The sequence below is a fragment of the Anomaloglossus baeobatrachus genome, chromosome 2 (assembly GCF_048569485.1).
Source record: "Anomaloglossus baeobatrachus isolate aAnoBae1 chromosome 2, aAnoBae1.hap1, whole genome shotgun sequence".
In the NCBI taxonomy this organism is placed as follows: Eukaryota; Metazoa; Chordata; class Amphibia; order Anura; family Aromobatidae; genus Anomaloglossus; species Anomaloglossus baeobatrachus.
The window spans coordinates 213568780-213594641 of NC_134354.1; the positions used below are offsets into that span (position 1 = coordinate 213568780).

At 43.8% G+C, this 25862-nt stretch overlaps 1 protein-coding gene across 2 annotated transcripts in view; it reads right to left on the reverse strand.

Annotated features, from left to right (window-relative positions):
* The window catches only part of PHTF1 (putative homeodomain transcription factor 1), a 217597-nt gene extending 193862 nt beyond the window's left edge, over positions 1–23735 (reverse strand). For both annotated transcript variants that reach the window (XM_075335599.1, XM_075335598.1), the window contains exons 1-2: positions 23643–23735; positions 10665–10768 (exon numbers count right to left, since the gene is read on the reverse strand). In XM_075335599.1, coding sequence (XP_075191714.1) covers positions 10665–10709 — 45 coding nt within the window. In that variant the 5' untranslated portion in view covers positions 10710–10768; positions 23643–23735. The remainder of the gene's footprint in view (positions 1–10664; positions 10769–23642) is intronic.
* Positions 23736–25862: the final 2127 nt, after the last annotated feature.

Consider the following 25862-nt stretch of genomic DNA (forward strand, 5'->3'; position numbering starts at 1 on the left):
CAAATTGACATATAGATCCAGTAAAACACAGCTGGATTTTTTGGATATTAATATTTATGTGGATGCGTTGGGGGGCATTCAAACCGACGTCTTCCGCAAGGACACGTCGGTGAATGCCCTCCTGCACGCATCCTCGGGTCATACCATGTCAACCATACGCGCCATCCCGACCGGACAGTTCTTGAGGATGAAGCGGATTTGCTCCACTCCTTCCACCTTTGAAACCTAGTAGTCCGATCTCCGGTGCAGGTTTAGAGCGAGGGGGTATAGCAATAGATGTATTAAAAAAGGCTATTTGCGTGCAAAAAATACCCCCAGAGAACATCTTCTCCAATACAAACAACGTCGGCCAACCATGGACAGTGAGATCCGGTTTATTGGGACATTTAATCATGAATGGGACACGATGAGGGGAATCCTTGAGAGGCACTGGCCGGTGCTGTTTACTGAGCCTACCTTGGCCGGAGTGCTTCCTAGGAGACCCCTCATGACGGCTAGACGGGCGAAGAACCTGGGGGATCTTCTTGTCAGGAGCCATTATATTCCCCCCAGACAAAATCCTTTTGGGTCCAGGGGTCCTCTCCGTGGTTGCTTTCCATGTGGCCATTGTGCCGCATGTGGTAATATCATCAGGGCACCTACATTCTCCTCTTCGGATGGTAAAAAGGTGTTTTCCATCAAGGATTACATTACATGCAGTACCACACATGTGGTTTATTATGCCACATGCTCGTGCTCCCTGATCTATGTCGGACTCACCTCTCGTGAGCTCCGCATTAGGGTCAGGGAGCACGTGAGAGACATCCTTGCGGCGGCCTCAGTGAAGGACATCACTCTGCTGAAAACACTGCCCCGCCACTTTAGAGCTGTCCATAATTGCAGCCCGAAATCTCTACAGATCAGGGGCATTGATGTCATTCACGGGGGTGTTCGGGGCGGCAATCTACGCAAGATTCTCGCTCAGCGGGAGTCGAGGTGGATTGTCTCTCTGAACACCCTCGTGCCCTTTGGTTTAAATGAAGTGGTAAGCTATGCTCCATTTTTGTGATGTTTTTCTTTTCCCTTGCTTCCATCCTTGTATACCTTAATTGATTGACTGTGAAGTAGAGTTTTTATACTCCACTGTCTTAGGATATTACCTTCGGGTCATTTGTGCCTCACATTATGTGTGTGGCACAAGTTATATTGAATAAGTGGTCTAATGTGGGCTCCCTTATTTTAACGTGTTGTTTTTATCTGTTATTTACTTTTTCCGTTTTATGTCTGTTCTTTTTTTAGGTCCCTTTCATGTTTCCTCCTTTTGGACAAGATTACCCTGCTACTAGATATTGATTTCATCGCGTCACTGGTGGTCTTAATAAATGCAACTCTGGTTTCATCTAATGTATTGTATACTTACATAGCGTCCGACCGCCAGTGCACGCCTTCTGTGATCACCTGGCTGTGGTGTTGCGCGTCCCTCGGCACGCTGACTGCGGGCGACGGTGGGGAGCGAGCCTGGCTGGTGCGCGCGCCCGGGTACCATAGCGACGCGTCCTGTGGTCCCGCGCGTGCGCCTTACACAGCGGGCTCCTTGTTCCCTGCCGCCCTCCGTACTCCGGCGCCGGCGCACGCGCAGTACACACGTCGCAGTCAGTTTGATCACACACACCTGTTGGTTCCTAAATAAAAATGGTGCAATACGTAGTATTCACACCTCCTTTCGATAAAGCCATAGGCGAAACAGCTGTCAAGGAGGCTCTCTGCCCCCACAGCCTGCCCTGCCACACTATTCAGGTATTGTTCACGCTCCCTGTGTTGTTTTGATAGCTGGGCCACCCATGCTGGGATAAATCCATCTGCGCATACTCATGCTGGGATAGCAATTCCCTTCTGTCCTAGCCTGAGTGCCCCTGCGACGTGGTGCCATCACTGTCATGATGTGCCTATATGGAGATAATATACCTTAATATTAGTCTTTTATACTTAAGACTTTAACACATAGCACGCCACTTCATGCCTGCTATTGTTTTTCTCCATGAGGTTGTCACTTTATTATTGTATCACCACGCCATATAACTGTGGAATGTGACGCCCTTCTATATGTTTACCCCTGTATAGTATATGGGCAGGCTGTGTGGCATTGATTTGCCCACCCAATTTTTACCACTTTTTCTAATTGTTCCTCATCCTGGTATGACTTGTCTTACTATATGTCTTTTGTATTAGTGGTCTTCACAAGATTTTATCTAATAAAATTGAATTTTTTATGTGCACGTCGTTGCCCGATCTCCTTTGTCCTCCTATCATGCATGCTATTTGGAGTAGGCTCTTGCCCTAGGGGGTCCCCATTTGTGGCCTCCTTGGTGTTATAAGTATTATGGCGAAATTGTTATACCATACTGTGTATAGGGCTGTAGGCTTACCATACTGTGTCCCGACACAGGCTGTAAGATCGCCATACTGTGTGGGGGGGGGTTTAAGATCACCATACTGTGGGGGGGGGCTGTAAGCTCACCATACTGTGTGGGGGGAAGCTGTAGGATCACCATACTGTGTGGGGGGCTGTAAGATCGCCATACTATGTGGGGGGGGTGTAAGATCACCATATTGTGGGGGGGGGGCTGTAGGCTCACCATACTGTGTGGGGGGAAGCTGTAGGATCACCATACTGTGTGGGGGGCTGTATGATCACCATACTGTGGGGGGGGGGTTGTAAGATCACCATACTGTGTGGGGGGGGCTGTAGGCTCACCATATTGTGGGGGGGGGAGCTGTAGGATCACCATACTGTGTGGGGGGTTGTAAGATCAAAATACTGTGTGGGGAATTGTAAGATCACCATACTGTGTGGGGGCTGTAGGATCATCCTACTGTGTGTGGGGGGGTGTAGGAGCACCACACTGTGTGGGGGGCTGTAGGGTTACCATACTGTGTATAAGGTTGTAGGATCACCATACTGTGTAGGGGGCTGTAGGATCACCATACTGTGTGGGGTGCTGTAGGATACCATACTGTGTGAGGGACTGTAGGGTCATCATATTGTGTGGGGGAGCTGTAGGATCACCATACTGTGTGGGGGTATCATTCCATGTTTGTAGGGCTGTAGAGGTATCAAACTGTGTGTGGGTGAATGTACTGTAGGGGCATTATACTGTGTGGGATCTCATTCTGTATGTAGGCTGTGGGGCATCATACTACACTGTGCACACTTGTTAGGCAATTTGTATTTTTGATGATTAATTGTATTATTGAACAACTACAGTGCTGCTGATCAATCAAAAAGGTTAATAAACTTGAAAAATGAATAATTCTGAAAGTAAAAGTGAGCTTTTGTCGTCCTTAGGAAAATATCTATGTGTGTAGAATTATTGTGCAACTATAACTGTGCAGAATTATTTATTTTATCCATTAGAATTATTATGTAACTAAATGAAAAATATAAATTTTCCCATCTCAATTGTTTAGTTTCATCTGTTATAGTGACAATAACAACCAAACTGCTCAAAATGTAAAAGTAAAAAAAAAATCAGTAACCTACTGGCCACCCTTCTTTCAATAATAGTCATAGGCTTTCCATCCATGGAGATTGACAGTCTCTTAATCTGTTGACAATAAATGTTTTGGGCAGCACAAACCACAGCCTCCCATTCTCTGTTCAGAGAGGTGACTGTTTTCCTTTACCAAAAATCTCTCATTTAAGAAGGGCTCACAAGTTCTCAATAAGGTTTAGGTCTGGTGAGGAAAGGGGCCATGTCAATATTCTTTCATCTTTAAAGAGAACTTGTCATGTAAAAACGCTATTAACCTACAGATATGGGTTTCATCTGCAGACTAACAGTCTTCTGAACCTGCCCGGCGCCCACAATGAGAGCCCCGCTGCTGGGAGGAAATTAACCTTGGTCCTCCCAGCAGGATTCAGCTTTAAGTCAAAGGGGAAGTGCAGGTGCGGCTTCAATCACCACTCTATGCATAGTGAGTGACAGCTCTATCCATACCTCTGGCAACAGATGCAGTTACAGCTGCCGCTCACTGTATACTTGTAAGGGGGTGTATGGCTCGGCCCACCCCAGACCTGTAAATCCATCATGTGTAGGATGTAGTATATGTTGTATACTGTTGACATAATATAATGGTGTAATATGTGTGCGGCCACTAGGTGGCCACATTGGATTAGCTGCTTCCCTTGGTACGCTCAGGCTGGGGAGAGTCAATAACAGGGAGGAGTTTAGGGATTAAAAGGGTTGGAAGCCTGGAAGAAGCAGGAGAGTCACCCCCTTGCAGATACCCAGTGAACTCCATCAATCAGCGGAAGATCAGTGCGCTCCAATGAGGGGAGTAGGTCCTGACAGAACTGTGCAGAGGAGTGCCATCCCCGAAAGGCCCATCCTAGCATCCAGCTAAAAAGCCCTTTGGGTGGGAAGACGGGATAGCTGGAGGACTATTTGAACCTGCCCAGTAGTATAAAGATAACTGAGTGAATGAGGGGCTTAGGAGCTCGACTGGAAGCCCAAGTATGTCTGGCCTGCAAATTAAGTGGGACTCTGGTTGCTATTGGTAACCCCGTCGAGGAACCGGAGCATATGGCTAACGTGTTATGGAAAAGAACTTATATGTCCTTTGTAACCGAGAAAGAATGTGCCCACCGCAGGTGAGAGGAGCGACTGTTTGACAATTTGTTCAGTAAAGAAACATTTGTAGTTAAAGAGAACTATGTCTCTGTGTGGTGCTTGAAGGTACTGGGACCTGCTGCAGCTGGCAGTTTGGAAGCGGACCAGAAGAATGAACCAGCCCTGGCCTCCTGCTTAAAAGTGAGTACCATACACCACAAGTCCCAGCTAAGAAAAAAAGTAAGACATCAAGTCAGTCAGAAGCTGACGTGCTAACGGAAAGTGTAAAGTGGCTTATTGGGCAAAAAGAGTACGGTTGCTAGGGAGAGTATGGTGTGAGTACTCACTGGACTGAGCACTGGCGGGGTGCAGAGCCCTAGTTCAGGAAGATGCTTCAAGCTCACCTGATAAATCTGCCAAGTGAGGGAATCATCACAGTTCCTCACCGTTAGTGTCCGGGGCACAGCAGCAAAGAGGGAATTCGGGAACGGTGACAGAGGTCCGACCCAAGAGAGGTTTAAGATGCCTGCCATACGGGCCAAGACTTTTACAACAGGAGGGGACCCCAAAACGCTCCAGGCCACGGGGACAAACCAACTACAGACGGATGCATGGAAGTAAAGCTCACCAGGTCACTACACCGGCACTGGGACTAAGGGAATACCGGATCACCTGACGCCCAGATTGGTAGAGACCAGCATCAGCCGGGTTGCAGCCAATCCAAACCAGTGAGTAAAGCACAAGTTAAACCGTAGCCCCTGTGTTGTCTGAATTCTTCCTACACCTCTGCATCACCATACTACAACCACCATCCTCCCCTGGGGCCTAGCTCTACTTGCGGAGAGCCATAACACCCAACCTGCTTAATACCATCAGCCCCAGCAGTGAGAGACTTTGCAGCGGTGGCTTTCCCCACATAGCCGCATATCGCAAGTGGCGTCACGAAAAACACTTTATTTTTTTATTTTTCTCTTTACAATTCCCCTTTTTAAGTGACCTCCAGGGTCACGGAATCGAGCAAAGGCCACCCGTGATATCTCCTTGTTACTCAAGGCCCGAGACAGAGTACCCCAAGGCCCTGGGATGCGTCACAACATCTGCAAAGTATTTGTATGTTCTTCTAGTGTTTGCATGGGGTTTCCTCTGGGTACTCTGGTTTCCTCACACACTCCAAAAACATACTGATAGGGAATTTAGATTTTGAGCCCCAGTGGGGACAGTGATGATGTCTGTAAAGTGCTGCGTAATGGGATGGCGCTACATAAGAAAAGCATAATAAATAGATAACTAGCTCGTCTTTAATAATTCCAGTCCATAGTGATACAAACACCACTTCCACCTTGATGGCATGTGAATCAAAGGGGTGGTCTGTACCTGTTCCTGACCCATTTACAGGCTCATCTATTTGGTCTGTCAAGAGTCACTCATCTCATGAGTCCATAAAACTTTTGAAAAATCTGTCTTCAGAAATGTCTTGATGTTTCCCCTTCTGTTTCTGGTTCAGTGGTGGTCGGTGGTTTCAGCCTTCCTTACCTCGGCCATGTCTCTGGGCACTGAACACCTTGTAATCTGGACACGCCAGGGAGGTTGCAGCTCTGGAGTATGACAGTAGTGGAGGATAGCTTCCTGATAGCTTCATTTTTAATGTTTCTCAAATCTTTGGCAGTTGATGTGCATCTTTTTTTCTCAATACCTTTTTTTTGCAACTCTGTTGAATATTTTCAACAAAATTTTTGCAGTTTCTGTGACCACGACCCAATATTTCAGCAATTTCAAGTGTACTGCCTCCCACTGTAAAAATTGTAACACTTTTTTTACTTTTAGTCACTTACATGTTTTTTCTGGCTCCTTTTGCCAGGTGAAAACAAGCTGCCAAATATTTGGCACACCTTGATAAAGGGTGTTAATATCCTCAGGCCACAACCTCCATTATTACAGAAATACACATCAACAGATTTGCTTCAAAGCAATAAGCGATGAAGTGTAAATAGCTTGGAGTTTGAAAATCTGCATAAATAAAGTAGATATAATAAAATACTCACTTTCCTGACAATTATGCACCCAGTATGAGGGAATCTACTGTGGGGCATCATACTATGTGTGGGGGAATGTTCTGTCAGGTATCATACTGTATATTTCTGTGTGGTCTCCTATGAAAAACTGGAGGATATATTGGCTTAACATAAAGTAAAAGTACAATGCACTTTTTGTGAACTTCAAAAAGTCTTAGCGTAATCTGATAGTAAAAGACTAAAAAATACAATAAAGCAAGAATAGTATAATAGGAACAAAAAGGATAGTAAATCAAATGAAAAGGAATAAAAAGTATATATTGTACAGTAACGCAGCTTTGAAAATTGTAGTATAATATATACAAAGTGGCTGCATTAGAGATAGTAGAGGAGGACAATACCTGTACGCCTTGTCAGTCGGATTCATTTTTTTCTAGCATTCATACTCTGTTTTAAACTCCCTTAGCATCATTGTCCAGTGCCCAGAGTGTCAGCATCATTGTCCAGTACCCAGACTGTCAGCGTCATTGTCCAGTGCCCAGAGTGTCAGCGTCATTATCCAGTGCCCAGAGTGTCAGCGTCATTGTCCAGTGCCCAGAGTGTCAGCGTCATTGTCCAGTACCCAGAGTGTCAGGGTCATTGTCCAGGACCCAGAGTGTCAGCGTCATTATCCAGTGCCCAGAGTGTCAGCATCATAGTCCAGTGCCCAGAGTGTCAGCATCATTATCCAGTGCCCAGAGTGTCAGCATCATTGTCCAGTGCCCAGAGTGTCAGCGTCATTATCCAGTGCCCAGAGTGTCAGCATCATTGTCCAGTGCCCAGAGTGTCAGCGTCATTATCCAGTGCCCAGAGTGTCAGCGTCATTGTCCAGTACCCAGAGTGTCAGCGTCATTGTCCAGTACCCAGAGTGTCAGCGTCATTGTCCAGTACCCAGAGTGTCAGCATCATTATCCAGTACCCAGAGTGTCAGCGTCATTATCCAGTACCCAGAGTGTCAGCGTCATTGTCCAGTACCCAGAGTGTCAGCGTCATTGTCCAGTGCCCAGAGTGTGAGCATCATTGTCCAGTACCCAGAGTGTCAGCGTCATTGTCCAGTACCCAGAGCGTCAGCGTCATTGTCCAGGACCCAGAGCGTCAGCGTCATTATCCAGTACCCAGAGTGTCAGCGTCATTGTCCAGTACCCAGAGTGTCAGCGTCATTGTCCAGTGCCCAGAGTGTGAGCATCATTGTCCAGTACCCAGAGTGTCAGCGTCATTGTCCAGTACCCAGAGCGTCAGCGTCATTGTCCAGGACCCAGAGCGTCAGCGTCATTGTCCAGGACCCAGAGCGTCAGCGTCATTATCCGGTGCCCAGAGTGTCAGCGTCATTATCCGGTACCTAGAGTGTCAGCGTCATTGTCCAGTGCCCAGAGTGTGAGCATCATTGTCCAGTACCCAGAGTGTCAGCGTCATTGTCCAGTACCCAGAGTGTCAGCGTCATTGTCCAGTACCCAGAGTGTGAGTGTCATTATCCAGTACCCAGAGCGTCAGCGTCATTATCCGGTACCCAGAGTGTCAGCGTCATTGTGTGATGCACCCCAGGTTGGGGTACTCTGTCCTGGGCCTGAAATCACGGGGACGTGTCGCGGGTGGCCGGTGCCCGATTCCGTGACCCTGGGGGTCGCTTAAATAAAAAAGGAAAACTAAAAGGGAAAATAAAAAGTGTTTTTTCGTGACGCCACTTGCGGTATGCGGCTATGCGGGGAAAGCCACTGCTGCAAACTCTCTCACTGCTGGGGCTGGTGGTATTGAGCAGCTTGGATGTTATGGCTCTCCGCATGTAGAGCTAAGCCGCAGGGGAGAATGATTGTGGTTGTAGTATGGTGAAAGTTTGTGATGCAGAAGTGCAGGAAGAATTCAGACAACACAGGGGCTGTGGTTTAACTTGTTCTTTACTCACTGGTTCTGTGAAGCTGCAACCCGGCTGGTACTGGTCTCTACCAATCTGGGCCTCAGGTAATCCAGTATTCCCTTGATCCCAGTGCCGGTGTAGTGACCTGGTGAGCTCTACTTCCATGTACCCGTCTGTAGTTGGTGGGTCCCCGTGGCCTGAAGTGTTCTGGGGTCCCCTCCTGCTGTCACAGTCCTGGCCCGTATGGCAGGCAGCTTGAACCTCTCTTGGTTTGGACCTCTGTCCCAGTTCCCGGGTTCCCTCTTTGCTGCTGTGCCGCGGACACTAACGTTGGTGAGGAACCCTGATGATTCCTTCACCGGGCAGATTTATCAGGTGAGCTTGAAGCGTCTTCCTGAACTAGGACTCTGCACCCCGCCGGTGGTTGGTCCCGTAAGTACTCACACCGTACTCTCCCTGGTGACCGTACGCCTTTAGCCCAACAAGCCACTTTACACTCTCTGTCTGAACATCGACTTCTCACTGACCGTCTGACTGACTATCTGACAAGATGTTAGTCTCCGTCAACTGCACTGACTAGCCCCTCCTCCCCCCAAGTTTTAGACTAGCGGATTGGTTTAGTCCCGACTAATAGGTGGACATCCATCAGATTCGTCTCTAGCCTGTTACCCAGTCTGGGAAAAAGGGCATGGATGTGTGTGTTTGAATGGTATTTGGGCACTGGTCTTCCAGGAACCCGGGGTTAGCACCACACCTGTTATTGGATGCAATACCCCGTGGCACCTGACGCCTCAGGGGTGCCACATCAGCGTCATTATCCAGTACCCCGAGTGTCAAACCTAATTATCCAGTACTATGAGTGTCAGTGTCATTATTCAGTACCCAGAGTGTCAGTGTCGTTATCTCACACTTCGAGTGTCAGCATTAGTATCTCATACCATGAGTGTCAACATCATTATCCAGTACCCCGAATGTCAGCGTCATTATATTGTACCCCGAATGTCAGCGTCATTATCCCTCATGGTGACTGTCAGAGTCATAATCCCACCCCCCCCAGTGTTAGCGTCATTATCCAGTATCCAAAGTGCCAGTGTCATTTTGTACCCTGAGTATCAGTGTCATTATCTTGTATGCCAAATGTCAGTGTCGTTATCCCGCACTCCAAGTGTCAGCATCATTATCCCACATGGTGACTGTCCCATCCCCCAGTGTCCGTGTCTTTATATCGTACCCTGAGTGTCAGTGTCATTATCCAGTATCCAGAGTGTCAGTGTCATCCTGTAGCCCGAGTATCAGTGTCACTATCTTGTATGCCAAACATCAGTGTCATTATGCCGCACTAAAAGTGTCAGCATTATTATCTCATACCCCGAATGTCAGGGTCATTATTCAGTAGCCAGAGTGTCATTATCCCATATCCCAAGTTTTAGCGTCATTATCCTATACCTTGAGTGTCGATGTCATGATTGAAGTGTGGCTACTAATAATCCGAATCAATTTGTGTTTTTCCACTATATAATTAGATATTAAGACCTAAGCCTAAGTTTGGGCTGCGCCACTCATGGGCCAGTGCATTGTGCTTGCCCCCTGAGACTAAAATTTGCCAGCCAGCCTCTGATTGAGCTAAGTCGGATACATCTAGTTGCAATGTGGCTGAAAGTATGCAAATTTCATACTTGCGGTCACATGAGCACCTGCTCCCTAGGTACGCTGGGAGGATTCACAAGTCTTGTATCCCAAGGTCGCACAGCCCCTTTAAGGCCCTGATTCATCAAAACTGGCAATTTTCACTTTGGTCTTTGATGAGGGGGCATACTGGAGTCAGATGTTCTTGATTCATTTACCCTTAATTAGTCACATGAGATCCGTTGGACCCCAAGCGAGTTTATTTTTGTCATATTTCCACAAGTATGGAAGGTAGGTAACCGTCCACTTTAGTAGCTTCCTATCGGGTGCCTGTCCCTCCGCAGTGCATAGAGAGACATGACGTTGACTACACATGCCACAGTAACCCTATGTGACTAGTTGTGTAAGTATTTTGGCTAGACTAACTGAAGGTTAAGAGGTGCATGATACTTTAAAGCAAGCAATTATTAGACTTTGACCACTTTTTAAAAAATATTTGCACATGTAAGAAAAAGTGTGTGATACTTAAAATAAACAGATACTTACTTTTTTCTGATACCAGGATATTGCGTCTCTATTCTCAGCAGCCATGATTTTATCATTTCATTGCAACGTCTTACTCAAAAACAGTCCCAACCTTACCATAAAAACTGGAAAAAAAAAAGCAAAAGTGAGAAAACATAAGCTGCAAAATAGCTAAAATCCTACACTTCGGTACATCTGTAGAGAAATCTGGAGGTTCTGTTTAAACTAAAGTTATCTCACCCATCAGCCAGAAGCTTCGGATGGTAACATTTGAGGTGCTGCTTGGGAGAGATTTCCTACCTGAAGCTGCCTTTGATATATGGGTGACAGTCGCCCATGTTTCCTCTATATCAGTTCTGCAGACACATTGGCCATGTAAGCAGTTGTCCAGTCTAAGGACCCTACAGAATTATTATATCCAGCCTACTCCTTTGAATTGGGGTAAATTAAAGATTGTGCTTTATTTCAATTGCTAAAATTTAACTTTTAATCTATTCCATTAAAATTTAGATTAAAATGTGTATTAACCCAAAGTTCACTGGATTGCTGCCATTAATACAACATTCACATTTCCAGAGAACCTATGACATAACAAAACAAGCAAAAAAACACAAAAAACACAAAACAATTGAGTAAGAAGATTATCACTCCAATAGGGACAGTGGTCCAGTATGAGTATCAAAAAAATCATCAAAAAAACTCAATATAATAAACAAAAAGTGCACGGTAATCCTCAGAGAGGAATTTACCAATTCAAATCTATGGAATGAGTTTAGGAATGCTCTCACCCATTCTTGCAGCTTGGGGTACAAAAGACTTCCTCTATATGGGTCCACACAGCATCGGCTGGCCCTATACTGACCCTAGAAGATCTTTATAACGTCTACCACCCCAAAGCTTCTGCTCTTACAAGAACAGACCACATCTAGTCCTCTCTTGTATCCCTACAATATTCCTGGCCCTCGTCCCGACGCGTTTCATCACTTCCGACTCATCAGGGGACTTCAGTATTGCATAAGAGGTAGAGGGTCCTGCACCCAGACTCACATAGGAGCTGAGGCAGGTATGAAAGAGAGTATATATACATAGCAAAGCCAATCAAAAAATGCACTTAATCAGAAACTCACCAATGGCCAGTTTCATCCCCAGGTGTTTATGTTCAGTCATCATTATCACTCTCCAAGTGTATGAATGCCACGCTATATAGAAGCACATGGTAGCTAATTGCAGCGTGCGTTTCAAAGTGGTACATGTATATCCGGTGTATGAGTCACATCCGGAGTCATTCTGGGTATATATCATAGAGAACCAATCAGGGAGCGTCATGACTGCGCGCCTCTCAGCGAATACAAACCCTCCAGACGTGAGTGCTGGGGGCGTGTTTATCCCTAAATAGGGGAAGTCCTAGAGCTGCCAGGGCAGACCTCTTGGACATACTGCACAGGCTCCCCCTGTGGAACGCATACATCTGCGCTCCACACAGGGGGAACCGAATGCATGAAGCACGTCACATCCGGTCTCCCTAGACTGGCGCGTCACCAAAGGCATCGCATATGTCCAGGACCTATCACAATTAGGGGCGTATTCAATGCTGAGTGACGTATCTCACAGGAAAGTATCTCTCAGACGCTCCGTGCGAATCCTTGTATGGAACACAGAAACATGCGCTCCACATCATATAAAGAGATATTACATGCCGGACGCTAACAGAATCAACCTCCGTAGATGACTGTCTTATTAAGTCACTGTGTATATCAGACACAATACGGTGTGCTGCACAGTTTCTACAATAGAGGATATCCTCAAAATAACATCACTAATGGATGCTAACATGCATCCTTTTGGTCTCATATACATCCAAAATACGTATATTGTGCATACTCTAACATAGGAACGCCTACTCCTTCAACACCCTCCCCTCAATGTTATAACATGAGGGGACGGAGAGGACGTCACCAATGATTATTAAGGGAGCATCTCTCCTATATGCATGTCAATCGACTCATGCTACCCAAACTGGGAGGGCTCCAAAAATGTATTACACAAGACGTTATGCAAAATACATAACCATGTTCTACTAGACTGGAGAGGTTATTAGATGTATTTGATTAAATATGTGACTGACCATAGGGGTAATGGGGGAGGGGGGGGGTTTGTGCTGTGACATCTATGTGTTATAATTGACCTTAACTGTATATCAATCATATGGTTCAATCAGGGCCCAAGTCTAACAGTGACGTATAGATTGGGTTCTAGATAGGGAGACGGAACAACATCATCAATCCCGAACCATAGGGGTTACAATATCACTAATTATTAATACCAGGCTATCTTTGGCAGTTGTTCAACTGGACCTATATGAAACTGGCGAATTGCAAATGTTCATTTAATCCTTGCGGAGATAAGGTACCCAAGGTAAAAATCCATTTAGTCTCTCTTTGAAGTACTTTTTGATCCCAATTTCCTCCCCTTTTGGGCTTTGGGATCAAGTCAATGCCAACAAAATGTAGCACTGAGGGGTCACCACCATGTTTGGCCCAGACATGTCTGGCCAAAGGTTTATCTCACTGGTGCTCGATGTCACCAAGGTGATCCCCTATTCGGCGTCTGAATTCACGAATGGTTTTACCCACGTATTCAAGTCCGCAAGAACAAGTGGCCTTATATACTACTCCCTGAGAACGACAATTGATGAAGTGGCGGATTCCAAAAGTTCTGTTGAGGACATTGCTCCTAAAGTTTTTCCCTATCTCTAAAAAGGGACATGCAATACATTTGGAGCATTTATAACACCCTTTGATTTCTCTAGATAGCCAGTTTGTTTCATGGTTCCTTTCAAAATGGCTATGTACTAGCCTATCGCCGAGAGATTTCCCTTTTTTGTAGGTAATTAATGGTCGGCGAGAGAGTGAAGGGCCTACATCTCTGTCCATCAACAGTACAGGCCAATGTCGTTCAAGGATCTTGCGAACCTCCGTGGCTCCATTATCAAAGGTGGTAATGAATCGTGTGATATTCTCCTCTTTGCTTGGTTTCTGTCGATTAGTTAACAGTTCTGCTCGGGGAATATTCTTGGCCTCATGATATGCTTTTTTTAGGATCTCCTTAGGGTAACCTCTTTCTTTAAATTTGTCGCGGAGTGTCTTTGACTGTATCTCAAATACACGTTTGTCAGTGCAGTTCCTCCGCAACCGGAGGTATTGACTTTTTGGAATTCCTCTCCTCAGGTGGAAGGGATGACTACTTTCCCACCTGAGGAGAGAATTCGTGGCAGTAGGCTTATAGTATGTTGATGTGGAGATTTCGCCCATGCCATTCTTTTGGATGAGAATATCAAGGAAGGGGAGAGTTTCTTCCTCTATGACATATGTAAATCTGAGATTGATGTCATTCTGATTTAGACCCGCTACATAGTTAACCAATTCTCCTCTTGGTCCATTCCATACAATCAGAATGTCATCTATGTAGCGGGTCCATACATCAAATTTACATGTCATCTCTCTTTCCTCCTCCACAAAGATCCGTGTCTCCTCCCACCAACCCAGGAATAAATTTGCATATGCGGGAGCACAAGGGCTCCCCATAGCGGTACCCCTGAGTTGGTGGTGGATCCGCCCATCAAAAACAAACACATTCCTCCTCAAACAAAAATCCAGGAGTTTAAGAATGAATCTGTTATGATTAAAAAATTGACAACCCCGTGAGTTCAGAAAATACTGCACTGCCTCCAAACCTCTAGCATGGGGTATCGAGGAATAGAGGGCCTCCACATCAATACTTCCAAGGAACGCCCCTTCACTGACTGTAATGCCCTCTAGTCTCCGTAAGAGGTCAGGGGTGTCCTTCACATATGAAGGCAAAGCTGTTACAAATGGTTTAAGGATCCTATCATTTGTAACAGCTTTGCCTTCATATGTGAAGGACACCCCTAACCTCTTACGGAGACTAGAGGGCATTACAGTCAGTGAAGGGGCGTTCCTTGGAAGTATTGATGTGGAGGCCCTCTATTCCTCGATACCCCATGCTAGAGGTTTGGAGGCAGTGCAGTATTTTCTGAACTCACGGGGTTGTCAATTTTTTAATCATAACAGATTCATTCTTAAACTCCTGGATTTTTGTTTGAGGAGGAATGTGTTTGTTTTTGATGGGCGGATCCACCACCAACTCAGGGGTACCGCTATGGGGAGCCCTTGTGCTCCCGCATATGCAAATTTATTCCTGGGTTGGAGGGAGGAGACACGGATCTTTGTGGAGGAGGAAAGAGAGATGACATGTAAATTTGATGTATGGACCCGCTACATAGATGACATTCTGATTGTATGGAATGGACCAAGAGGAGAATTGGTTAACTATGTAGCGGGTCTAAATCAGAATGACATCAATCTCAGATTTACATATGTCATAGAGGAAGAAACTCTCCCCTTCCTTGATATTCTCATCCAAAAGAATGGCATGGGCGAAATCTCCACATCAACATACTATAAGCCTACTGCCACGAATTCTCTCCTCAGGTGGGAAAGTAGTCATCCCTTCCACCTGAGGAGAGGAATTCCAAAAGGTCAATACCTCCGGTTGCGGAGGAACTGCACTGACAAACGTGTATTTGAGATACAGTCAAAGACACTCCGCGACAAATTTAAAGAAAGAGGTTACCCTAAGGAGATCCTAAAAAAAGCATATCATGAGGCCAAGAATATTCCCCGAGCAGAACTGTTAACTAATCGACAGAAACCAAGCAAAGAGGAGAATATCACACGATTCATTACCACCTTTGATAATGGAGCCACGGAGGTTCGCAAGATCCTTGAACGACATTGGCCTGTACTGTTGATGGACAGAGATATAGGCCCTTCACTCTCTCGCCAACCGTTAATTACCTACAAAAAAGGGAAATCTCTCGGCGATAGGCTAGTACATAGCCATTTTGAAAGGAACCATGAAACAAACTGGCTATCTAGAGAAATCAAAGGGTGTTATAAATGCTCCAAATGTATTGCATGTCCCTTTTTAGAGATAGGGAAAAACTTTAGGAGCAATGTCCTCAACAGAACTTTTGAAATCCGCCATTTCATCAATTGTCGTTCTCAGGGAGTAGTATATAAGGCCACTTGTTCTTGCGGACTTGAATACGTGGGTAAAACCATTCGTGAATTCAGACGCCGAATAGGGGATCACCTTGGTAACGTCGAGCACCAGAGAGATAAACCTTTGGCCAGACATGTCTGGGCCAAACATGGTGGTGACCCCTCAGTGCTACGTTTTGTTGGCATTGACTTGATCCCAAAGCCCAAAAGGGGAGGAAATTGGGATCAAAAAGTACTTCAAAGAGAGACTAAATGGATTTTTACCTTGGGTACCTTATCTCTGCAAGGATTCAATGAACATTTGCAATTCGCCAGTTTCATATAGGTCCAGTTGAACAACTGCCAAAGATAGCCTGGTATTAATAATTAGTGATATTGTAACCCCTATGGTTCGGGATTGATGATGTTGTTCCGTCTCCCTATCTAGAACCCAATCTATACGTCACTGTTAGACTTGGGCCCTGATTGAACCATATGATTGATATACAGTTAAGGTCAATTATAACACATAGATGTCACAGCACAAACCCCCCCCCTCCCCCATTACCCCTATGGTCAGTCACATATTTAATCAAATACATCTAATAACCTCTCCAGTCTAGTAGAACATGGTTATGTATTTTGCATAACGTCTTGTGTAATACATTTTTGGAGCCCTCCCAGTTTGGGTAGCATGAGTCGATTGACATGCATATAGGAGAGATGCTCCCTTAATAATCATTGGTGACGTCCTCTCCGTCCCCTCATGTTATAACATTGAGGGGAGGGTGTTGAAGGAGTAGGCGTTCCTATGTTAGAGTATGCACAATATACGTATTTTGGATGTATTTGAGACCAAAAGGATGCATGTTAGCATCCATTAGTGATGTTATTTTGAGGATATCCTCTATTGTAGAAACTGTGCAGCACACCGTATTGTGTCTGATATACACAGTGACTTAATAAGACAGTCATCTACGGAGGTTGATTCTGTTAGCGTCCGGCATGTAATATCCCTTTATATGATGTGGAGCGCATGTTTCTGTGTTCCATACAAGGATTCGCACGGAGCGTCTGAGAGATACTTTCCTGTGAGATACGTCACTCAGCATTGAATACGCCCCTAATTGTGATAGGTCCTGGACATATGCGATGCCTTTGGTGACGCGCCAGTCTAGGGAGACCGGATGTGACGTGCTTCATGCATTCGGTTCCCCCTGTGTGGAGCGCAGATGTATGCGTTCCACAGGGGGAGCCTGCGCAGTATGTCCAAGAGGTCTGCCCTGGCAGCTCTAGGACTTCCCCTATTTAGGGATAAACACGCCCCCAGCACTCACGTCTGGAGGGTTTGTATTCGCTGAGAGGCGCGCCGTCATGGCGCTCCCTGATTGGTTCTCTATGATATACACCCAGAATGACTCCGGATGTGACTCATACACCAGATATACATGTACCACTTTGAAACGCATGCTGCAATTAGCTACCATGTGCTTCTATATAGCGTGGCATTCATACACTTGGAGAGTGATAATGATGACTGAACATAAACACCTGGGGATGAAACTGGCCATTGGTGAGTTTCTGATTAAGTGCATTTTTTGATTGGCTTTGCTATGTATATATACTCTCTTTCATACCTGCCTCAGCTCCTATGTGAGTCTGGGTGCAGGACCCTCTACCTCTTATGCAATACTGAAGTCCCCTGATGAGTCGGAAGTGATGAAACGCGTCGGGACGAGGGCCAGGAATATTGTAGGGATACAAGAGAGGACTAGATGTGGTCTGTTCTTGTAAGAGCAGAAGCTTTGGGGTGGTAGACGTTATAAAGATCTTCTAGGGTCAGTATAGGGCCAGCCGATGCTGTGTGGACCCATATAGAGGAAGTCTTTTGTACCCCAAGCTGCAAGAATGGGTGAGAGCATTCCTAAACTCATTCCATAGATTTGAATTGGTAAATTCCTCTCTGACACTCTCTGCACTTTTTGTTTATTATATTGAGTTTTTTTGATGATTTTTTTGATACTCATACTGGACCACTGTCTGTCCCTATTGGAGTGATAATCTTCTTACTCAATTGTTTTGTGTTTTTTGTGTTTTTTTGCTTGTTTTGTTATGTCATAGGTTCTCTGGAAATGTGAATGTTGTATTAATGGCAGCAATCCAGTGAACTTTGGGTTAATACACATTTTAATCTAAATTTTAATGGAATAGATTAAATGTTAAATTTTAGCCTCTGAATGCTAACTCCTCTAATTTGAAGAGGCCTATTCTCCTACATCAGGAGCTGCTGTTTTGATTTATTTCAATTGGACCACCAGTTCAGGTTTTGGGTGGATGTTTGTTCATAAGTTGATGTGTAAGAACTGGTACAGTAACCTGTTTTTTTTTTTGCATTTTTGTGCAGCCGTAAGGTAATTGTAATACTTAGAGCACAGTCTGGACCCAAATGTAGACAACAATGATGTTAATTCCCAGGGGCCACAATTTCATGTGTACCCTAAAAACACTTTTTGCAATATCGGCTAACCTCTCCAACTGTTCTCAGTCCATTTTACAGTTTTCCTCACAATCTGGTTCCCACGCGTAACACTTTGTATCTGGACATATACAGATATTGGCTGGTGATTGGCTCCAGCAGTTGACAAGTATACCAAGATGGCTGGACAATACTCTACAAGCACTTTTTAATTCTGGGTCTTCCTTACTTCCTTACAGATTGTAAGCTCTTGACAGCAGGGCCCTCACTACTCTTGTTGGAATTTTTGAACTATGTGTTACCCTATAATGTCAGATATTGTCTATATAGCCTCTGAATTGTACAATGCTGTGGAATATGTTTGCGCCATAGAATGAATATTGTATTATTATTATTAACATGAATTTTGATCTGTTCCTAAAACGAAACAGAATAACAAGACCCATAATGCTGATGTGCTTCAGTATTTGTTCTCACAGGTGAAAAATGGTCTGGGTGTTTTTTTATGTGCTGCACCCACTGCTCCATGTGTCAGTTTTTACAGTTCTTGTTGTATCCATTTTTCTCACATAAATACATTTTTTGTTTCTTCTATTCTTTAAACAGTAAAATACAGACAACTCAGGGATGACAGGCCCATGCTATCCATTTTTTTTCACAATTCATCTTGGCCAATTCAATTTATAACATGGATCAAAGTAGGACACTTCTCTGTTTTTTTTTGTGGACAATCGGTCAACAAAAAGGACATTCATTGTAATGTTACATGCGGTATCTGCCTAAATAACGGCTAGCTCATGCACCAAAAAGAACCTGACGTGTGAACGAGCCTTATGGCGGATATTTATATCAATAAAAGAAGTTGTAATGAGGAACTTATTATATTTATCTGTCTACCTCCACAGGTAGGTGAGATGATAGATTAAGACAAATTTCAGTCTATCAAAAATTTGAAAGACATATGAATTCTGTGCACGTGTCTGATTTCAATAGCGGCAGAAATCTATAAATTAAACAATATATTGATATTAAAGAGGTTGTCCCCTACTTTTACATTGAAGGCCTATCCTTAGGATAGGACATGAATGTCTGATCTGCCGGGGTCCGACACCCGGCACCTCCGCTGATCAGCTGTTCTTGGTCCCTGTTGCGCAGCAGTCAGCCGGAAATGCTCAGTTCTGGAGCTGCTCTGTATTCTAATATATACAAAGCAAGAGAAATGGAGTAATTGTGCAAACATAAACAATTTTATTAAGAAAATCACAAACAGAGACAAGTGAGACGAATAAAAACAACCATAGGAGAGTGGAAAAAAAGGGGGGGGATTAATGACTCATATATAAAATACAAGTCCCCTAATAATCAACAGTAAATGTATACAGTCAACACCCTATATTCCCAACAAAAGGAGCATAAGTATAAGCACAGTAAATGTAGGGAAAAATCCCCATATAAAGCATCATGTGTTGGGAACTATATACTGGGTAAGTATATAAGAAATCGTTATCAAGAGACCATAATTACCCAAAGAGCAAGTGCAAATAAATATGTGTCAGGATTGCTCCTAGGCCATCAAGAGCCCCCCAGGGTAGGACCACAGGATATCCGACGCGCGTTTCACTGGAATATTAGCGCTTCTTCGGGGAAGAGATCCTGACAGCGTATACACTGAGGAAGCTATAAATAGCCCCTCCATTAGATTGGATATCCAGCCGGTTCACAGTTTTTTCTATATTCTAATATTGGCACTGCACAGCTACCGCTCATTCAGATCAATAGGAGGCGGATGTGCAGGATCTCCAGAAGATGGAGCAGCTCCAGAAACTGAACATTTCTGGCTGGCTGCTGCCGCCACCGGGATCATGAGCAGCTGATCGGCGGTGATGTCGGGTGTCAGACCCTGGCAGGTCAGACATTGATGACATACCTATCTTAAGGATAGGCCATCAATGTAAAAGTAGTGGACAACCCCTTTAAATTGCCATACATAAAATTACTGACCTGACATACAAACTTTCATATATACAGTGTTATTGCAACTATACAATAACATTCATTATATAGAATACTGACCTAACTAATGGAATATATTCAGCCTGGGGTGCAAAGTGCCCACCAGAAACGTTGACAATGGAGGCCCCCTGCTCAGATAAAGTCAGATACAGTAAAGGAAATAATTATTTGATTCCTTGCTGATTTGGTAAGTTTGCCCACTGACAAAGACATTAACAGTCTATAATTTTAAGGGTAGGTTAATTTTAACAGTGAGAGATAGAATATCCTCAATAAAATCCAGAAATTCACATTGTATAAATTGTATATATTTATTTGTTTTTTGCAGAGAAAAATAAGTATTTAATCGCTCTGGGAAACAAGACTTAATACTTGGTGGCAAAACCCTTGTTGGCCAGCACAGCAGTCAGAATTTTTTTTGTAGTTGATGATGAGGTTTGCGCACATGTCAGGAGGAATTTTGGTCCACTCCTCTTTGCAGATCATCTCTAAATCATTAAGATTTTGAGGCTGTCGCTTGGCAACTTGGAGGTTCAGCTCCGTCCATAAGTTTTGCCTTGTGCAGGTCTATATTGTCCCTGACATCCTTAGGCTATGTTCGCACGTTGCGTTTTTTTCCGCGTTTCTGCAGCGTTTTTAGCAGCAGCGTTTTTGCGCTAAAACGCATGCGTTTTTGATTGCCAGCATAGTCTATGGGAAAAGCAAAAATCCTGTCTGCACTTTGCTTTTTTTTCAGCAGCGTTTAATTTGCATATTTGTGGTCAAAAACCATGCTGAAAAAGAAGCAGCTTGTCAGTTGTTTTTGCCATTTCTGCAGCGTTTCCTTAACATTGGAGTCAATGAGAAATGGCAAAACGCAACCAAAATCACAATTCCTGCGTTTTTCATGCTTTTTACCTGCTTTTCCACTGCGTTTTTGGCTCCAAAAACGCATGCTTTTCTGGACAAAAATTAATGGGTTCTAATGTTCCTTTACACACACACAATAACCGAAAATTTAAATGTTAAAAAATTAGAAACTTCACCTATTTTTCTGATAAAATGTGCATAACCACTATTTTTTCATTAAAATTGATAATTTCCCATATAGTTTTATTAAAAGTAAATTTTATACTTTTTTTCTCTTTTTTCATTGAATTTGACTAATTCAACTTTATTTCTCAGTGTCTTGATCTAAAAAACGCATCTGCAGAAACGCAGGTGAAAACGCAGGTAAAAAGCGCTAAAACCACACTAAAAACGCATGCGTTTTTAGCGCTAAAAAATGGTCAAAAGCCATTTGGTCAAAAACCAAGGGAAGGAAAACGTGCAGAATAAACTGCAGGTACTCCGACGCAACGTGCGCACATAGCCTTAGAAAGCTCTTTGGTCTTGCACATGTTGTAGAGGTTAGAGTCTGACTGATTAATGGAGTTTGTGGACAGGAGTCTTTTATAAGCTGACAATTTAAGACAGCTGTCTTTAATGCAGGTAACGAGTTGATTAGGAGCGTTTACGTGGTCTGTAGAAGCCAGAACTCTTAATGGTGGTGTCACACACAGCGACAACGACAACGACGTCGCTGCTACGTCACCATTTTCTGTGACGTTGCAGCGACGTCCCATCGCTGTCGCTGTGTGTGACATCCAGTAACGAGCTGGCCCCTGCTGTGAGGTCGCCGCTCGTTGCTGAATGTCCAGCTTCATTTTTTCGTCTTCGCTCTCCCGCTGTGACGCAAAGATCGCTGTGTGTGACAGCGAGAGAGCGACGAAATGAAGCGAGCAGGCAGCAGGAGCCGGCATCTGGCAGCTGCGGTAAGCTGTAGCCAAGGTAAACATCGGGAAACCAAGGTGGTTACCCGATATTTACCTTCGTTACCAGCCTCCGCCGCTCTCACGCTGCCAGCGCCAGCTCCTGCTCTCTGCACATGTAGCTACAGTACACATCGTGTAATTAACCCGATGTGTACTGTAGCTAGGAGAGCAAGGAGCCAGCGCTAAACAGTGTGCGCGGCTCCCTGCTCTCTGCACATGTAGCTGCAGTACACATCGTGTAATTAACCCGATGTGTACTGTAGCTAGGAGAGCAGGGAGCCAGCGCTCAGTGTGCGGTTGGTAGGGGATCAAATACTTATTTCTTTCTCCAAAATGCAAATACATTTATATTATTTACACAATTCAATATTCTGGATTTTATTTTGGATATTTTATCTCTCACTTTTAAAATGAACCTACCCTTAAAATTATAGACTGTTCATGTATTTGTCAGTGAGCAAACTTACAAAATCAGTAAAGGATCAAATACATTTATATTATTTATACAATTCAATTTTCTGGATTTTATTTTGGATATTTTGTCTCTCACTTTTAAAATTAACCTACCTTTAAAATTATAGACTGTTCATGTCTTTGTCAGTGAGCAAACTTACAAAATCAGTAAAGGATCAAATAATTATTTCTTTCACTGTATTACATTACCTTCATTCACAAATTCATCTATGCTTTCATATAGTTAACTGGATAGTTTCCTAAATGATTGTTAAGATGCTGCCTTTGTCTGTTCATAGAGAATCAAGTGTATTGTGCTAACTGCTGCACATATAAGAATTCGGGGGGGGTGCCACCGAGGAATACACCGGTTCCCCTGGGGACCAGTCCAAACCTGAATATATTGGTACAGTATTAATATAGCACAACTTAAATGACATACACAATGACCCACTGTGTTTTTGTTGGTGTTTTTTTTTTGTGAAAAATGCTGCGCCTAGACGGTGATTTACAGTTTATAGGAAATTATAGAAAATTTTGCCTAAATAGTATTGTTTTTTTCTTTGGAGGGGAAGGGTGTAGTTGTAATTTTTCAAAGCGCAACACACTCTGGGTTTAAAAACTAAAAAAAAAAGTGTGTGTAGAGGAACAATCTGATAATCCAGTATGATAATTCTGCCCTCTGAACTGCTGTGTAATGTGAAATTTCTCAGGAGCAGAAGTAGAAGACTGAGCACAGACACGCAATTATGAAATTCCTGAGATACAAAACACTGATAACATCATTTTCATGAAAAGCCGAGTCTCTTACAACCCTATAACAGCCCTTTACGAGACGTTACTTGTTTCTGTGACTATACATTATTCCAGAATATCTCATCAACCAGAATCTATCAGATCTTGTTATAAATCTAATAACGATTTGATAAATTAATACATGGTTATAATGAAACGTAACAAACTACCTAAATGTGGCAAAATAAATTGTTACAGAATGAGTTTAGATGGAAGAGATGAATAACCGAGTTACAGTACAGCGTATACAGAAAGCCTGGCACTCTACTGACAGCCGTGCACACATAAGCAGATGACCACAATAGAGGAATAAATTATGTATATAAAGTACGTGACATGGAAAGCGATCTGCACAGTGATATTAGCATTAGGATAATAATCCCTGGGCAAAGCCAATGTTACTTACATTCTGCATTACAGCCAGTGACTAAGCACGCACTGCCCATACTGCACTACAGATATTGCTAGCTGCAGCTCATACTCAGGTGTCAGCCCAACACCGACTCTACACACTCACAACAGCTCACACTTCCTTTTTCCGGGTCTGTGATGAAATCCATTGTAGCTACAGTGCATTTAAAGTGACAGTCTTTCTTACCTGTCAGTCCAAGTGTAGCACTAGACATGTTATATAGCTTTTATCTATGACAGTATTATCACTTTGATATATTTTAAACGTATAAATTCTTAAGGTGCATTTACACTACGCGATAATCGGAAACGAGCCTTCCTACGATAGCTTCTTCCTGCTATTCGTGCACTGTAAACAAGCTACCGATAGCTCAACAAACAAGGAAAACGCACATTCATCGGGCGAAATGATCTGCTTTGCTTAAAAGTTCAACCTTCTCAGCTGCATATCATGTGTGAACCTGTGCTGCAAAAGAATGAACTGATCATTCTGTATTAATGCTTGCGGGTGCGAGTGGGGAGTAGACCTACTGGGCAACAGCACACAGAATACCTGAGGGACATGACTATGGCTCACATGATTCATGTTATCACCAGAGCCTCGGATAATGAGGGTGGGTTTGAGCTACAGGTAGAAACCAGGTGCCACTCAGGGAGACTCGGTGCTGTGACAGCCTAGCCCAGGGGTATGGACATGGGCATTCTCTAATGAGGAAGGTGCAGCCGGGATGGTTGATGTGACAGGCTTAGCTGATAGGGTATGATGCAGTAGCGGCCAGTACAACGGGCTTGGCCGATGTGGTACTTTGTAGCAGCGGCCAGGACAGAGGGCTTTGCCAAAGTGGTATGATGCAGCAGTGGCCGGTATAGCAGGCTTGGCTGATAGGGTACAATGTAGCAGTGGTGGCCAGGATAGCAATCTTGGCCGATATGGTACAAGACAGCAGCCACCGGTACAGCAGATTTGGCAGATATCTAAATATGTAGCAAGAGCACCTGGGTCTACGAAACAGACAGGTGTAAGTAACACAGCAGCAGAACATAGATAAGGGATCTGAACAACTAGCAACTCATCTCTAGGATTAGACCTTGTTGCCCAGGCATCTCCCATAAGGGCAGGGTACCTTAAATACCTGATGCCTCTAAGCTCAGCAGCCATGGACTGAGAGACACTTTGAGGTTAGGAGGGTGGCAGCAGGGACTGAGGACCAAGAAATCACCACCTAAACCTCCGCTGATCATCAGTCGTTTAATGCCTGAAGTCAATTAAAATAAATACAACCTTATCCTGTAGCTATTACTCGATTTTACAAATTATATCAATAGAACAACAAAGACTATTAGGAGTAAACCATAATATGACGCCATAACATCTTGAATAAAGGTGACTCCACCAATATTAAACCAATTTTATGTGAGCCCAGCAGCTTGCATCAAGGTATATCTATTTGCTGGGTCCCTACCTAAATGCCCCTACCTGTGCTAAAAAAACCTACAATTTTATTGGGTGGGCAGGAACCTGCTAATAGAAAATTAAAAAATCACCTTAAGCTGGTGGGAAAAAGAGCTCAGTCAGAAAGCATGACCCTATACTAAACCACATAAAAGAATTTTTCTGTAAATAAAAGGGATGACCAACGCTTTATTCTACAACCCCTGGCAAAAATTATAGAATCATCTGGCTCTGAGGATGTTCATTCAGTTGTTTACTTTTGTTTAAAAAAAAAAGCAGATCACAGACATGGCACAAAACTAAAGTAATTTCAAATGTCAACTTTCTGGCTTTAAGAAACACTAAAAAAATCATGAAAACATAATGTGCTAGCTAGTAACGGTTCTTTTCAAGACCAAACAGGGAGAACAATTATGGAATCACTCAATTATGAGGAAAAAATTATGGAATCATGAAAAACAAACAAACAAACAAACAAAAAAAACACTCCAATACATCACTATTATTTTGTTGCACCACCCCTGGCTTTTATAACAGTTTGCAGTCTCTGACGTATGGATTCAATGAGTGACAAGCAGTACTCTTCATCAATCTGGCTCCAACTTTCTCTGATTGCTGTTGCCAGATCAGCTTTGCAGATTGGAGCCTTGTCATAGACCATTTTCTTCAACTTCTACCAAAGATTTTCAATTGGATTGAGATCCAGACTATTTGCAGGCCTTGTCATTGACCTTATGTGTCTTTTTTTAAGGAATGTTTTCA